This window comes from Eretmochelys imbricata, chromosome 1 (genome assembly GCF_965152235.1).
Source record: "Eretmochelys imbricata isolate rEreImb1 chromosome 1, rEreImb1.hap1, whole genome shotgun sequence".
Lineage (NCBI taxonomy): Eukaryota > Metazoa > Chordata > Testudines > Cheloniidae > Eretmochelys > Eretmochelys imbricata.
The window spans coordinates 244,430,776-244,447,340 of record NC_135572.1 but is presented as its reverse complement, the minus strand read 5'-3'; the positions used below and the strand labels follow the sequence as shown (position 1 = coordinate 244,447,340).

General features: G+C 40.3%; 1 protein-coding gene across 1 annotated transcript in view; it reads right to left on the bottom strand.

Annotated features, from left to right (window-relative positions):
* Positions 1–16,565, bottom strand: part of PLCZ1 (phospholipase C zeta 1) — a 119,151-nt gene that overhangs the window by 31,024 nt on the left and 71,562 nt on the right. The window contains exons 7-8 of the mRNA XM_077830789.1: positions 14,782–14,938; positions 11,807–11,923 (exon numbers count right to left, since the gene is read on the bottom strand). Coding sequence (XP_077686915.1) covers positions 11,807–11,923; positions 14,782–14,938 — 274 coding nt within the window. The remainder of the gene's footprint in view (positions 1–11,806; positions 11,924–14,781; positions 14,939–16,565) is intronic.

Sequence of the window (16,565 nt, the reverse complement as noted above, 5' to 3'; positions counted from 1 at the left end):
AATTAACTAGTGCATTGCATTCATACAATCCTATATTTTTTTAAATAGTTTCATACATTTCTCTTATCCTGTGTACTATTTATAAGTTTAATAAACTTCTGATTGGAGGCCCCTTTGTTCTATGGATTCCTTTCATTTTAATGGGTAGGGGAAAGGGAGGATCCTGGCAGCAGTGGCTGGCAGGAGAAGGAAGTCCTATCAGCACAACTCCACTAGATTCTGTCAGGTAGAGAAACAGGGATGCTGGAAGTAATGCAAAGATACAGGTTCTTCAGATTCCTTGCCCACTCCACAAGGATGGAATGTGGGGGCAGGGGCTTTGATCTCCTACCATGATGAATCAGAGAGAACTAATGGGAACTTCAAAGAATTTTCCTTTCCAATGGCCCAATTGCACAAGTTTATGAGGTATCTAATTTTGCCCTCTGTGAAAACCTGAAGACAATATTCCCACATTATTACAACAGCAAATGAAGTACTTCTCTTTACTTTGGTAGTTCCAAGTGTATGTGGTCAAAACAAGCCCTCTTTTGGAGATACACACATATGTGTATATGATAGTGTACTTAACGATATATTTGCTGGGACAGAGTGGAATTTCTACATAAAGTAAACAAAAAGACTGAATACAGACCATCATTCACTTAACTTAAAAAAAAAACCCAGATACCTGGGATGGATCTGATGGTAAATGTAGCCCTAATTGCGAAATATGGTAATATTCTACTCTTTGAAATGTTGCAGTAGTCAACTACTGGAGTGATTCAACTGTATAACTACTCTTTAGTGATTACAGTTTTGTATATATTTAGATCATAAGCTTTTTTTTTTGGCAAGAAACATTTGTTTGTTCTGTATTTGTATACAGACAATTACAATGGGGTCCCGGTCCATGACTGGGATTCTAGGTGCTACCGCAGTAAAAATAGTAATAATAAGAAGACGAATACACTATACTATCAGATAATATTATCATGCCCCACAATATACCTCAAATAGTATGGAGAGCACTAAAGAAACTCACTGGCAGTGTGGCAGCCTAGAATTCATCCTTCCTGGTGGGATGAAATGGGGAGAAAGTAAAGCACCTCCCCTCACTGAAAACAATAACTAGAAAATGGGGGGGTGAAAAAGGAAGATAGAAAAGGAAAATTACCTCCCACAGGAACAAGAAGTAGCAGGGGAATAAATGCAAGACCTCACCCACCCACTCCCCAGAAGGTAGGAAAAGGTAGGAAATAGAGGAACTTACCTCGTTATCAGCCACCATAAAGGAGGCAAACAGAATGGGTGGAAAGAGCTTGTTCCAAACAATAGCAGGAAGAATGAAAACAGCAACAAACACTGCATTATAATGTCAGGTTATTACCCCATTGTATTTCTGTGCAAAGTCGTTTGATGATGAAGTGGCATTTTGGCTCTTAAAGAGTGAGGACAGCTAGAGAGTAGACCTCTTACTGTGGAACTACCTGGTTTTTTTAGATTGCTCCACTTTAACTGTGTGAGAGTTTCATTCTTAGGTTACGTTAGTAAGACGATCAGAGTCTCTGTTTCAATCGCAAGTTCTTTGGTTATTTTAGATTTCAGCACTTTATAATAAGCGTACACATAGCCCATAAAGAGTACTTCTTCATATTAGGGGATTCAGTCACAGACCAGCTATGCTAGAATTGCTAAGGGTCATTTCAGGCTTGTAAGCCAAACAAAACTGTTCAAAATAAATTTCATAACACAAATTGTGGTGCTCTCAGGGCAGCATATAGATCTAGATCAGTGCTCCTAAGTATATCAATAAACATATTTTTGGTTCTTCTAAACTAAAATTCTGCACCTGGTATGCCATGCTGTCATTACACAAATAATGGTAAATTCTGGTCATTCTTTTAGCTTGTTATTGTATATTTTATATTGATATCTGTTTATTTAAATAACTGCACTGAGTTTTCTTCCACTGCATAAACATTTGCATTCCATTTTATTTAATAAATAAAAAAGAAGAAGATATGGATGTGCAAAAGTAGTTCTTTCCATAACTACACTAATTGTATAGGGGAAGCATACTAATTTTAGCTGACAACAGGAAGTTGCTGCGGTGCTTTTCCTCTTTGTAAAAGTCTATCTTCACAAAACCCATTTTGATCTTTTAAGGTCTGTATTTTTAATAAATGCCCCATTCTAGGGTTAATGTTTTTAATGGAATGGGCATAAGCACCCAGTCAAACTAAGAAAATATCACTTGAGGCAGGTAACGGAAAATACTTTCTGTTGACTGCTGATTTTTTAAGTTATTCATTGTGATAAATCATCACTCTCAGGTCCATTCCTCTCACCATGGCCACGGGCCTGGTCCAATGCCCACTGAAATCAATATCAACAACTTGTTTTCCGGGCAGAAAGCTCTTCCTGCAAATAGTAAAATATTGCCCCAATAAATGGGTAGCGGGCTAAGGTGGATTTTTTCTCTAGGTTTATCCTCTGTGACACAGAGGCTCATTTGTGGTTCACTACTCTGCGTCAGCAGCTCTTGTCAGGCGTGAGATAGATACTCACTAAAACTAACATACTGTTGTCATAATCTGTATCTAAAATGTGCCATGTAAGATATCACTGGAAAACAAATAACTCAATAACCATTAATATTCTTGAATGATGTATGGACCAGATGTGTACAAAAAGTTATAAACAGTTGCTAGAATTATGTTTTTAAACTGTTTGGCAAGCAATGCATCAGTCCAGTATTCCCAAGAAAAAGGAATATGTATTTGTTTGTCTGACCAGCCTGGTTGTCAAGCAGAGACAATGCTTACCTTACATATAATGCAAACAAAGCTATCAAACTAGGGGAGAAGATGGCATGACATCTATACCCCAGCAGAAGACAGAAACTTTATCTGGGCTATAAAGTAATTGAAACAACTGATGATACACACAGTATTACTGTATTATAAAAGTGTATCCAGTAAGGACTTTTCTGAAAGCCAATGACCCACTGGTGATTAATATAATTGTGAAATGTATGTATTAACAGTATATGAGGAAACGTGGATACTTAATGCTATTGTACTTTAAAGTGTGTGATCAAACACAGAGAGAAAGGGAAGGCAGCTATCTACCATCTCCAATGAAATTAAGCAAGGTGCAACCAAAAACAATGGAAAGCTCATTTAATACAAATGAGTAGGGGGTTGGGAAGTCCACAGGAAGGGAAGAACAGCATGAGGTTATCATGTGTCTGGGGACAAAACAGTAAATCTGGAAAGATATAATGAGAGAGGAGACATCATATTTGCATCCATCACTAGATGGGTGCAAAGGGCCAGAGCTCAAGAAAGGTGGGTCCTTCAACCAAGGGGTTGCAGTCTCTGGGAATGGAAGATTGATACGGACCTTGAACAAAGATTGTAGCTTGTTAAGTTAGGTCCTAGCCATTAGAAAGTGTATTTTTACTTTTGTTTGTTTATAACCATTTCTAACTTTATTCCTTCTACTTGGCATTGCTTACTCTCTGTCCTTTTGCTAATAAACTTGTTTTATTTTTACAATAAATCAACTTAATGTGATGTTTGAAGGGAAGGGTGTATTTACCCCCGTTAAATTAATAAGCTTTTATATCTTTACAGGACAGGAATGGACACTTCAGGGCAAACAATTTTGGGTAAATTCAGGACTGAGAGCGTGTTAAGTAGTAACCAAGGCTGGTGGAAGCCGGGGTGGGGCTGTTGTGCTGTAGGCAGGCTCCTGGAGTCAGAGATGCCGATGCAGGGATGTACAGCACACAGACACTCAGGGTGTGACCTGCGTGCTTGTCTGCTGGTGCACAGGGTGTGAGCCACAGCATCAGAGCATTTAAGGCACCCAGGATTACAAGGCAAACAGTGACACAACCCCTCACTGGTCGAGATTGAAACCCAGAACATGACATCCTCAACCCCAAAATCTGAAATAGAGACCAAACTTACCTGAAAGGAAGTATTACTGAGATGAGTTTGCTCTGATGAATCAATCATTAGATAAGGGAAGAGGTGGATGTATTCTCTGAAATATGCAGCTATTAGTACTAAGCATAAACACCCAAAGAATTGTAGACAGATGCAAAGGGAGCATGTGTATGCAGAGTAGTTGTTTCCCACATAAATGTTCAGACCTTTATGTAGGGAGGTCTAATAAAAATGAATAGAACATGAATACTTTAGACTGAGAGCTAAGAACAGGTCTTTACTGAAAAAGGAAGGGATACAAGGATTACTGATGCCCATGTCAAAAGAAATGAAACTGAAGCCATTGTGAGGGCTGGCATCAGAAGAAGTAAAAGAAGTGTGATTTGTTCATAGAAGTTCTACAGGTTTATTGAGATCTTCTTTGCTGTCTTCCTTAGAGTCAGACTGAGAGACACCCATCTTTTATATTAGTCAAACATGGTGAAGGCTCTCTAAGAAGAAAGACTACAGCTGATTTTCCAAGCCAGTTAGTGATGGAAAATGTCAGAAACCACAGACTTTTGTGGTGATCTCATGGCAGGCATGTCCCATTAATTCGAAGGACAAGGTACCTGCTGCCATAACTGACAAATCGATGTGCCATCATACTATATGGACTGTCTGGATAAGAGACCTGCATGAGCTGTGAATATGCTGCACAGCTTAGTCAAAAATCAAAGAAGGCCTCAAATTCTTAGAAGCCTCAACACATGAGAACTCACTGTGTAACCCGCACACCTCCTGAGTGTGCTGTTCTGTCCCATCTAGTGGTACCAAGACCACTTAGAGCAGTGGTGGGCAACCGTCAGGGTAAATCACTGGCGGGCCGCGAGACAGTTTCTTTACATTGATGATCTGCAGGCACGGTCGCCCGCAGCTTCCAGTGGCCGCAGTTCACCATTCCTGGTGCAGGCCGCAAAGATGTGCTGGCTGCTGCTTCCCACAGCTCCCATAGCCCAGGAATGGCGAACGGGGGCCACTGGGAGCTGCGAGCAGACATGCCTGCGGATGGTCAATGTAAACAAATTGTTTCCCGGCCTGCCAGCAGATTACCCTGACAGGCCGCGTGCAACCCATGGGCCACAGGTTGCCCACCACTGACTTAGAGAGATTAATGAGTCTGCTCTACAGCCTTAGCTAAGGGCCATATCCAGGGCCATCCTTAGGCATACGCAGCATACACGGCTGCACAGGGACCTGAAAATTTGGGGCATCCCTGGGTCTTAGTGTCCACCCTCCCACCTCTTCCTATCTCTGTTCTGACCCTTCCTGCAGGCTCCCACCACAGCTGGCTGCTGCAGCCTGTGAGTCCTCCTCCAGAGGGGATCTAGTACTTAAAAGTGAACACGCCTTCCAGCCTGTCAAACCTATTAGCACAACATTGAAACTGTTAAAGAGCCATTCAAGTGGTAATGACAGGTTTCAGAGTAACAGCCATGTTAGTCTGTATTCGCAAAAAGAAAAGGAGTACTTGTGGCACCTTAGAGACTAACCAATTTATTTGAGCATAAGCTTTCGTGAGCTACAGCTCACTTCATCGGATGCATACTGTGGAAAGTACAGAAGATCTTTTTATACAAATCAGGGAAAGGGGACAGTAAAAATGACTATATAGAAAACAGGGTCAAATGCACAATGCAGGATGCAAAGTCTATTGAAGTCAACGGGCATCTTTCTGTAGATTGAGATAGGCTTTGGATCCCATGACCAAAGTAAACAAACTGGAAAAAGAGAAAAAAAAATGGCCCACCTTGATTATCATACACATTTTAAAGAGAGTGGTCACTTTGGATGGGCTATTACCAACAGGAGAGTGAGTTTGTGGGGGGGAGGGGGCGGAGGGTGAGAAAACCTGGATTTGTGCTGGAAATGGCTCAACTTGATGATCACTTTAGATAAGTTATTACCAGCAGGAGAGTGGGGTGGGAGGAGGTATTGTTTCATGGTCTCTGTGTATATAATGTCTTCTGCAGTTTCCACAGTATGCATCCAATGAAGTGAGCTGTAGCTCACGAAAGCTCATGCTCAAATAAATTGGTTAGTCTCTAAGGTGCCACAAGTAATCCTTTTCTTTTTTCTCTTTTTCCAGTTTGTTTACTTTGGTCATGGGATCCAAAGCCTATCTCAATCTACAGAAAGATGCCCGTTGACTTCAATAGACTTTGCATCCTGCATTGTGCATTTGACCCTGTTTTCTATATAGTCATTTTTACTGTCCCCTTTCCCTGATTTGTATAAAAAGATCTTCTGTACTTTCCACAGTATGCATCCGATGAAGTGAGCTGTAGCTCACGAAAGCTTATGCTCAAATAAATTAGTTAGTCTCTAAGGTGCCACAAGTACTCCTTTTCTGTTCAAGTGGTAATGAAGCCATTTAACTGGCATTTGCCAACCCCCAGGTATATACTGTCAGTTTCTAATTTTACTGACAAAAACAGTTGTGCATTACCCGTCATATTAACTCTGAACATGTTAGTCTACAGGACCTTAGTTTAAAATTTGCTTTAAAAATATTTCATTAGTGTGTTGCTGACGATTATAAAATCATATCTCTAAAAAATCCTTGCATAGATTTTTCGATGCTCAGTCTGAGTATTCATCTTTAGCCTTAACTGCTTGGATCTTCAGACATATAGTTTTTGAAATAAATCCTTCAAAAGACCACCCTTATCTAAAATACAAATGCAAGCCTGGGCTGCCGCCAGGCACAGGAACACCAGTTTAATAATACTGCATAGGGCCCCATTAAATCCTAAGGACAGCCCTGGGCATATGGCTTTTAGCTCATGCAGTAGGGGCTCATGCACTAAACTCCAGAGATCTCAGGTTCAATCCCACCCATCAATGACCATCTTCTGTCAGTGTTATAACTGCACTAGAGTTGCCACCTTTTTAATGGCTGGTAACTGGACCCCCATTGCCCCACCCCTGTCTCTCACTGGATCATCTCCATGCCCCACTTCCCCTTCCAGCTGGGCTCCCTCTGCTCTGGGGCTGGGATGAGAGCTGCTGCAGCCTGACAAGGAACCTGCCTGCAGGTAGACAGCCGCCCCGGATGAGCAGGAGCTGACGCAGGTTAATGATCCTGAACTTCCCTGCACCCCACAGTAACTGGACTTTTGGTGTCTGGTCAGTACACCGGACACTGCCAATTCCCCTTTTCAACCAGACTTTCCCGTAAAAAACTGGGCACCTGGCAACCCTACACTACACTTGAAGAGGAAGTTTTGTCAAAGGCCTCTTGTACGTAGGAGTTCCCAGGATGAAACTCAGGCCATAGTGCTGGTAAAGCCAAGGAAGAAAAAGGGACAGTTGGGGAAGATCTACTGAATGGAGCTTTGATAATTGAGCCTTGGAATTCAGTCATGTTTGGTGAAATCAACCTAATTAAATCAGTATCTCAGGGTAACTACTTGGGTCTTAAAGGTTTGGAACCCACATATACAAAAACTACCAACCTGTTCCCATATTTACTGCACTTTACAATGCTTCTTTAAAGGCAGATTCAAATGATAGCAAGAAGGGGACTGAGACAATCTCTTCTTCCTTTTATTTTTAATACTTCTATCAAGGAGCCTGTGATGTGGTATACAAACCCCACACTGGGACAGAAGGGTTAAAGGACGATACTGGGCCCAGCTAGCCCTGCCCCTCCAACCCTGCTGAGCATGCTCCAACTGGAGACAGGGTAGAAAAAGGAGCAATCCAGCTCACAAGACTGAGAGTTGCACAGACCCACCCTGCAGGCCGCTGCCAAAAAGGGCTAGAGACACCTCCCTGAAATACCAGGGCTGTTTGCTGAGCCCAGTTGGTGCTGGCAGTTTGGTTTCCTTTTTATTTTTTCTTATCTGGGATCAGAAGCGGAGGTAGCAGTGCTAGGAAGCAACCCAGAGAGGGTAACTCAGAGGGTCCACCTCCAACCCCGGGGTCAATGCTACTGACTCTCCCAGGGCCCTGGGTCAGAGCCCAGTGAGTGTGCAGGCCTGGGCTCCCCTATCACTACCCCACAACCGAGTGGATGCTATCCACTAGGCCACCCAGCCTACCAAAGACCCTACTATAGAGCCCAAAGCCTCCATATATAAGGTATGAACCTTTGGGATCCAAGCCTTTAGAGGAATGACTCAGAAATAAAAATCTACAGAACAAAGAGCCTAGTTAGAACGGTTGGAATAATTTAGAGCTAAGTGAGGTTCAGTTCCAACACATGGACCTATCCCACAGAAAGTGCTGACTGAGATATAACTGCCTTCTCAATGAGAAGCAAATAAAATCAATGAACGTCAGGCATGATGGACCTGAGAGGTGAACTCAGTGCACAACTGAGCACCTTCTTGCCAAATGCCCTTCAACCAGCTACTTAAGAAATAAACCAACTGGTCTGTAATGGTAATGAATATGCAGGTTATACAAAAAGTGTATCAATCAGTTACAGTCTCAGGTATATCAACCCCCAACAGAGTGGCAAGACTCCAATGAGAAACAACCACTGAGATGGAACCTTAGCAAACAACTGTGAGATGGAACTGGAAACACTGCCAATGCACCTTCAGCAACAATTCATCTGAGGACAAAATCAATATCATAAACAGGCCTATATGATGGCATGGACCAAAAACAAGTATACTAATGTTAAATATATATGTGTGTGTCAATTGTTACGTTTACTATTAACATCAAACCTAACTAACTAAACTTATATAAAACATAAACAAGCAGCTAAGACAGCAATGGGGAAGAAGGGCAAATGTTTCCAAATCTCACAATCTGTGGCAACAAAAATGGTACTAAGGGATTTGGGGGCTGTGAGTCCTTTTATTGCCAACCAGGCAGAGCTGTGTGGAGGAATATAAGCAAACCCAACAGCCACTACTTTCTAGATCACTCCAAGCTTTTGGAATTAACAGTATGCATGTCTCAAGAGTGGCAAACTGCAGAATCAGACATTTAAACTTGAGGCATTCCTGTTTTGGTTGCATTCAGGCTCCCAGCACCAGGAATAGGGATCTATCAGAACTGAAGCTTTGTTCACAGTGCTCCTTTTTAAGTTCTGTATTTATAATACACTGAGAAAGTAACTGGGAAAAATACAGACTATTAGAAGTTTAAATGATAACTTAAAAATTGGTTCTGAGAAGGTGACTGCCTCTTTAAATTGAGTGCACTTTGAAAACTGAGTTTAGAGACAGCAAAAGGAAATCAGCACATAGGAAAGTCAAGCAGTACAGAGTTAGAATAAGAGAAAACATAGCTGTGGAAAGGATTACTCAATTTCTCGCTTTTAGATAATGTCGAAGAAAGTAACAGAGTGATTTAGAAAATGATTTTATTACTGGGTGTTTTTAAACACACAAAAAAAGAGAAAAAATAGAGAAATGAAAGTTAACAAAACCATTAAAAAAGGGGGGAAATTGTTAAAAGTTGAGAGCCCCTCCAAAGCATAGTCAGTGGAAAAGTCATGTTTACTTGTAACTATTTCAAATTAGAAACTAATTTGAGTGGAGGAGAAAATGATAAAACTATCAAAACCAACTTTACACGGAAAATAAGCAAGTCAAATATAGATGAGAAGATCCTCAACCTCATTTCACCTAATTAGCACCACAAAACAGTGGGAAATACACCTGATGGCCCAGATCCACAAAGTGATTTAGGCATCACAACAGAGTGTCACAATCCCTAACTTTTATGCACCTAGAAAATCAGTGAAACAACAGTGTGATGCACAAAGCCTGAATTAAGTGCCTAAGCTCCCTGTGCAACGATTGAAGAGGGATACAGGCATCTTAGAATGTGATCCAGCACATTAGGTGGGAAGCTGACTATGCTAGCCAATGGCGGATGCCAACAAGAGGGGTGTGGCCCGAAGGCCTGCCATCTAAGGAGTTAGATGCTTAAGCCTGGGCACTGGGTAGTCACCTACCTTTGCTTGTGATCCACAGCCAGAACCCATCTCCTGAAGTCAGGCAGTTTAGGTGAATAAGCCATTTCTTGCAAGAATGAGTTAGTCACCTGCCTAACTAGACACAAAACAGCAGGAAGAAGAGGAGGTTTCCCCCTTTTAACTTTTAGGCTAGTGCACTCATCTGGTATGTGGGAGACCTGGATTCATTTCTCCCCACCGCTTGAGGAGGAGAGAGGATTTGAATAGCGTCTCCTACTTCACAGGTGGGTGCTCTAACCACTGAGCTATGGGATATAGTGATTGGGACTCTCTCAATCAGTCCTGTTGAAGCTGTTCTACTTTGTATAAATCAGTGTTTCCCAATCGGTGTGCTGTCAAGCCTGAACAGGTGAGCTTCAGAATTTTTTGAAAAAGTACACGTGAGAACAAGCGGAAGAAAGCTGCCTTCTGGCTGGCCATCTGCCTCACTGCCCCGCCTCCTCCAGGGGTGAAGCAACCAATCAGAGCTCAATCTCCCTCTCTTCCCCCCTCCCATCCTGCTTGAGCAACAGCTTGGCTCTTCTGCCCCTTCCCTTCCCTCCTTCAGCCGCCAGCTGGGGGTGGGGGAAAGAGTCCCTGGAGCTGGAGGTGTGCTGTGGCAGAGAAAAGGTTGGGAACCATTGGTATAAATAATTAAATAGTCACTGAGCAAGAGAGAGATAATGAATGACTCTTTAACCTGGTGGTTAGGACACCCACTATGAGGTAGGAAACCCTGGGTACAGTCCTCTTGCTCCAGTGACTACTTAATTATTTATTTAGCTATCTCTTCCAGGGCCTAGGTTAAAGGCCATTCTCAGGAGAAGGCAGGTATGGCTGAAGTATATCTGCATTCCAGCAATTCTCAGCTGCCCTTGGGGAGTTGGGCAGCAGAGTGTAATTTAGAACAGTTTTGAGACTCTTATCAGTTACACTGAGAATAAGGACAGACCTCAGCAAGTCTCAGGATCAGGAAGTTGGCAAAATGGCTAACGTTACCTTTCCACTTTTCTCCTCCCTCAGCTGCACCAAACATAGCTTGGTCACAGCCGACAATCTGGTGTGGAAGTTGTGAGGTTCAATGAACATAAAATGTGTAAGGATATAATTCATTCAATTTTTTTAAATGAATATTGAAAATTATCCTGATTATGAATACTGTGTTTATTGTACAGTACACTCACTGTTTTTTCAAGGGCTGAGGTAACATAGTTAACATAATCTTAGCCCCAGAAGGCAGGGAGTAAATCTCAGACAATCTCAGAGAAATAATTGAGCTATATTGATTAAAAATATATCCCAAATTTAAAACAATAAAGACACTTAACCAGAAAGGAGGTATAGCATTTTAAATTTTCTAATTAACTTCTGAATTCTGTTTATATCCAAGTTTTCGCTGCAGTTTTGTATAGGATTTTTTATTTGTAAGTGATTCTTTAACTTTAGGAACTGGTGCAGAGAGTACTATAAACATTGAATTTCTGGTCTGATGAGAGGAGGAGTACAGACAGTATTGTTTTTAGTATCCACTAGCAGTCATCAAAAATGGCATAGCAGTCTAAAAGGCGAGTTAAAGATCTATTGCTATATTACAACTTCAATAATTATGAGATGTTTGGAGTGAGATAACAGCCATTAAGATACATTAATTGAAAAAGTATTACTGTAGTCAGACCAATCTATGTTCTAAGTCCTTAATAATGGGAGATGAGGCCACCATTGTATATTGACCTTAACATAATGATGAGAGCAAGAAAACTCATGTCATAATACTTAGGATTATGGAGAAAATATCTACCTAAATATTATGTGATATGCAATAATTCAGCAAACAATTTTGAAAAGCTTATATCCAAAGAGTCTGTGCCGGACTCTAAAATAGCACACACTGGATGATAGCACATACCCATCTGACATCCTACGTTCCAGAATTCTTGAGGATTATAATTAGAAGAGGTCGCTCTAGTCCCTTTGGGATAAATTCTTGTAATAAAGTTGGCAGTATGCAAAACAAATTCATTAGCTGAAAAGAGAATAAAAAAATTTTAAGACAGGCATTACTAAAAAATACATATAAACAGATCTTGTTTCAAATAAATATTCAGATTATGTGATTTTTAGTCCTGATACAATTAACAGAGTAGTGATGTTCGTATTTCTTTAAAATATTTCCCTGCCTATCTAATGTTACCTAAGTATGTGCACTACTTTAAAAAAAGAAGACTAAATTCATAGTTAAAATCCATATAATTTGGTAACAATTAGTAACAGTAACTAAGGATGCAGTAACTAAGTTTCAATGAAGTCACACAAATGAGGGTCATTCTTGTCAGTTGCCAGCTTGTGCAGATCAAGGAGTGACTGGTTCACATTCTTTTCCAGCTATTTTCTTCTGGAAAATATTTCACTATTTTTGTTGGTGGTGGTTTGTGTTAATGTGTATGTTTTACACTAAAAATAAGCATAGTCTTTTAGGGAATGGGGAGGACTGGAAATAAGAAATGTGCTATAAAACCATTTACTACTACAAGTGCTCAGTAGGTAAATTCTAGCCCTGGCTGGTATTAGCTAAAAGTTGTACACTCTTGATTGCTGTCTCGTGACCTACATACAATGAATTACTAATTTGGCCCAGTGAAGAGGTTTCTATAACACAAAACTCACAACATTTAGTTGATAACCTTGTTCAGTCTTTGGAGAGAGGCCAGCTATTCAATGGGCATGGAGACTGACCTTCTCACTTCTAGAAGTATTCACGTCTTGAACAGGTCTGAAGCACGCTGGCAGGGAGGAGCTAGTTTTACTGTTACCAGTACTATTTAATCAGAGAACTTCAAGTCTTCAGCATCGTGAAGCTGACAGCTTAAGGGCATAACCTGGGTTGCATAAGGGCAGCTTGGCACCACTTTTCCAGTGGCACCAGCTATGACATTATCTGATTAAAATATTACCGTATAGATCATTGTTGCAACCGCTGTTATATAATTGCAACAAATCTTGTACAAAATGTTGCATGTAAGATGCCTACGGAATGTTATGATTCGCTGAATATGATTATGCTATTCGTGTGCATGTATCATCTTTATATTTGAAGTTATGAGTATTGGCTCTATACCTGTATTTCAGATGTTTGCTCCTGGGGTGACGACCACATGGTAGTTAGCCAGCACATCTTGGAGGGACTATTCAAATTGAGTGGCCCACCAAAAGAACATTTTACTGACAATGGACCATGGGAGATGCCCATCTACACTTAATGGAATTTCCTGCTATGACTAAGCGGAATCAAGCATCACATGTGACTTGCCTGTGTGACACCAAACACCATCTTGCTACCTGTAATTTTCCAGAGAGCTTTGTTTGAAACAGTGAATTCCCTCCGCATGGCAGAAGCTATAAAAGGCCCTGGAAACACCTCCATTTTGCCTCTTTCCTGCTCAAACCTCTGGACTTATACTAATGGGAGCATTCTAACCAAGGGACTGAGGTCCTTCCAATGATTTGAAAGCAACCAAAGACTTATCAAGCCAGCAGTTTATTCCATCACTGCTACAAAACCTGAACCAAAAACTTTTCAATTACTGTATGTATTTGATTCCCTAAACCAATTTTAACTCTCACCTTTCTTTCTTTCTTTTTATAAATAAACCTTTAGATTTTAGATACTAAAGGATTGGCATCAGCATGATTTTTGGGTAAGATCTGAGTGTGTGGCTGGTTCTTTGGGATCAGAAGAACCTTTTGTTTGATGAGACTAGTTTTAAAGAACCACTTATCTTTAAATCCAGTGTTTTTGGTGGTGATACAAAGACTGGCATGCCTAAGTAAACTGCTTTTCTGACTTCTTGTTAGCCAGTGTGGTGAAACAGAAGTTTACTTTTGTTGCTTGTTTGGTATATCTTATGGAAGAATAACCACCAGTTTGGGGTGTGTCTGCCCTATTTCTCAGCAGTTTGTCCTGAATTTGGTATTCTCAGTTGTGACTAGGGTGACTAGATGTCCTGATTTTATAGGGACAGTCCCAATATTTGGAGCTTTTTCTTATATAGGTGCCAATTACCCCCCCGCCCCGTCCCAATTTTTCACACTTTACTATCTGGTCACCCTAGTTGTGACCCACAAAGGCATGGTTACACCAGCCACTGAAGGATCTGCACTGTGCAGGGGGATTCTCAGGTGGCATAGAATTACCAGAGAAGCTTCTATGTCAAACTTCTTCCTTGTGAACAGTGATATTGAACCATCTTAACATTCCCACAGGTCTTTTGGCAGCTGGCTCAAGTTAAAGTGGCCTGAGGTTGCCCTAAATGCTGCTTGGGGACCAGAGTGGTGCAGACCAGGCCAGAATAGTAATTCTGCATAATTCAACTTGGCTGTGAGGGCAAACTACATGCTTTGGGGGTTATTCTCCCTTCAATCTGCACATGCAATTGCCATTAAGGCAAATGGGAGTGCATATACACATCAAAGAATAAAGCCCATTATATGGTAAAAATGTGTTCCATATATGTTCAAGTACAGACTGTAAGATTACTCAGAACTATTTGATACAAACACGCCGATAATTCTTTGCAACAAAACATAACATATTCATATGGTTCCTTTACTATGCAATGTTTGTTTTTATGAGACAATGTGAATTAAAAACAATACTGAACAAAATATTTTATTTAGAAAAAATATTTCATTTTGCAAATATTTCATGATGCAACAAATGCAAATCTGCAACCCTATTGCCAGATTATTTCTAAAACTGCATTATAAAACAAACCAATAAATTGGAGATTGTATGTTTCATAACGTTTATTGACTCTTCTGACAGCTAAGCAATGAACTGTGGCAACATTATAACTTTTATCTGATTAAACCAAAAGAAATTACCTGTCTGTTTGGCAAGTTTTCGTGCTCGAACTTCTCCAAGTGAATTCATTTCATAGAACTTCTGATTAGCTCTTGAATGCTCAAAGCTTTTAAATTTTTCAGCTTTGGTATAAATCACAAGTTCTGAGAGCTCCATGGCCAGTTTTATCTTCTTAGTCTATAAATATAACATGAGATAATTGAAGAATATACATTTTAATATTTTCATGTATTTAATTACTGTTACTGCCAATCCAGAAAATAACTTTCAATGATTTATGCATGAAGGTGCTAAAATGAGAAAAGCCACATGAATCTCTAGATGCTCTAGGCCAGAGTAGTCAGTGCGTTATATTGTATTTAGTAAATACAAAATACCAGATACATACAAATAATGTATATAAATGTACAGAACTATGAAAAACATTAGTTTACTTACCAAGCACAGAAACAGGGAAATAATAACCCTTTCCCATGTGGTTCTGTGCAGGTGAAACTGCATCTGCCTATCTATAACTTAATGTTCATCCAGCATCCCTCACTGTGGTATCTGAGAACCTTATGAATTTTAAACAAGAAAACTGGAAGTTCGCTGATCATGAGCCTACCCTTCTACCCAAGTTCTATCCAATCGTGTCAATTATTATCTTGGGGGGGGGGAGGGTTAACATTTTTATTCTTGTGGGAAACTATGATGAATTGATGGGTCCTGGATTGCCAACCCTAAATGTTCAAAAATCATGAGTCAGGCCCCCAGAAATCAGGATATTGGCTTTAAAATCATGAGCTTTTAAAAATAAAATATTTGGAGTTCTTTTTATTTGCCTTCTGGCTTTGCGCTTTTTCAGTTCAAATTTTCCAGCATTTCTCTGCAACCAAGAGGATTAGCAACTTAGCTTTCTTTTTTAAAAATAAAAGCTGAGATTGTGATGTATTCACATATCTCCTGGTTTTAAGAAAAAAGCAATTATCATAAGACTCATGATAAAAATCATAAAAGCTGGATCTTATATGTTGTGACTTCTGAGGTCATTCTGATCTTTAAAAAGAAAGGAATTCTATAGACCAATAAAGGTCTATTGCCATCAGTCTCAAGCCTTTCTCTGGTTGCCCGCTAAACTACTCCTCAGTAATGCTGATAGCATAGCATGTTCTGGTCACAGACAGAGAAAGAAGTTCTTCAGGCAGCACAGATCCAACCCATTAAGACCTTTTAAGAGTAGGACCATCACTTTGTACTGCACCAGTATTCAATGGGGAGTCAACGTGGTGACTGACAATGTGTGCTTGACATTTCTTAGGAGGCATGCTGCTGTTTTCTGAACCAGTTAGAGATTTTCTGAGTTTGTAAACTATGGCAGACTTATAAAACACTGCAATAATTCAACCTGGAAGTCACAAAATCATGGATAACTATAGCCTAGTCCATATCTGTAAGTACTGGGTACCGTCTTCTGGTCAGCAGAAGTGGATGAAACCCTTTCTTCTGGCCATCAGTATTTGGGTCTCAAATATCAGCAAGAAATCCATAGAGACCCTAAGGTTACACACTGTTTAGAGAATTTGATCAATAGAGGATGACAGTAATACAGCCAGCTAACTCTTTGAAATGCATCTCTTTTCTCATCAGCAGTACCTCTGTCTTGCCAAGTTTCAGTATGATCCAGCTGTGCTTGATCCATGCAATAATTTCACATAGGTGTTAGGTCACAAGGTGATAATAGTATTCTTGGCACCTGATGTAAGGGAGCTATACAATTGTATGCTGTGCTTCAACTGAACTCTTAAGATCATTGTGTCTCAAA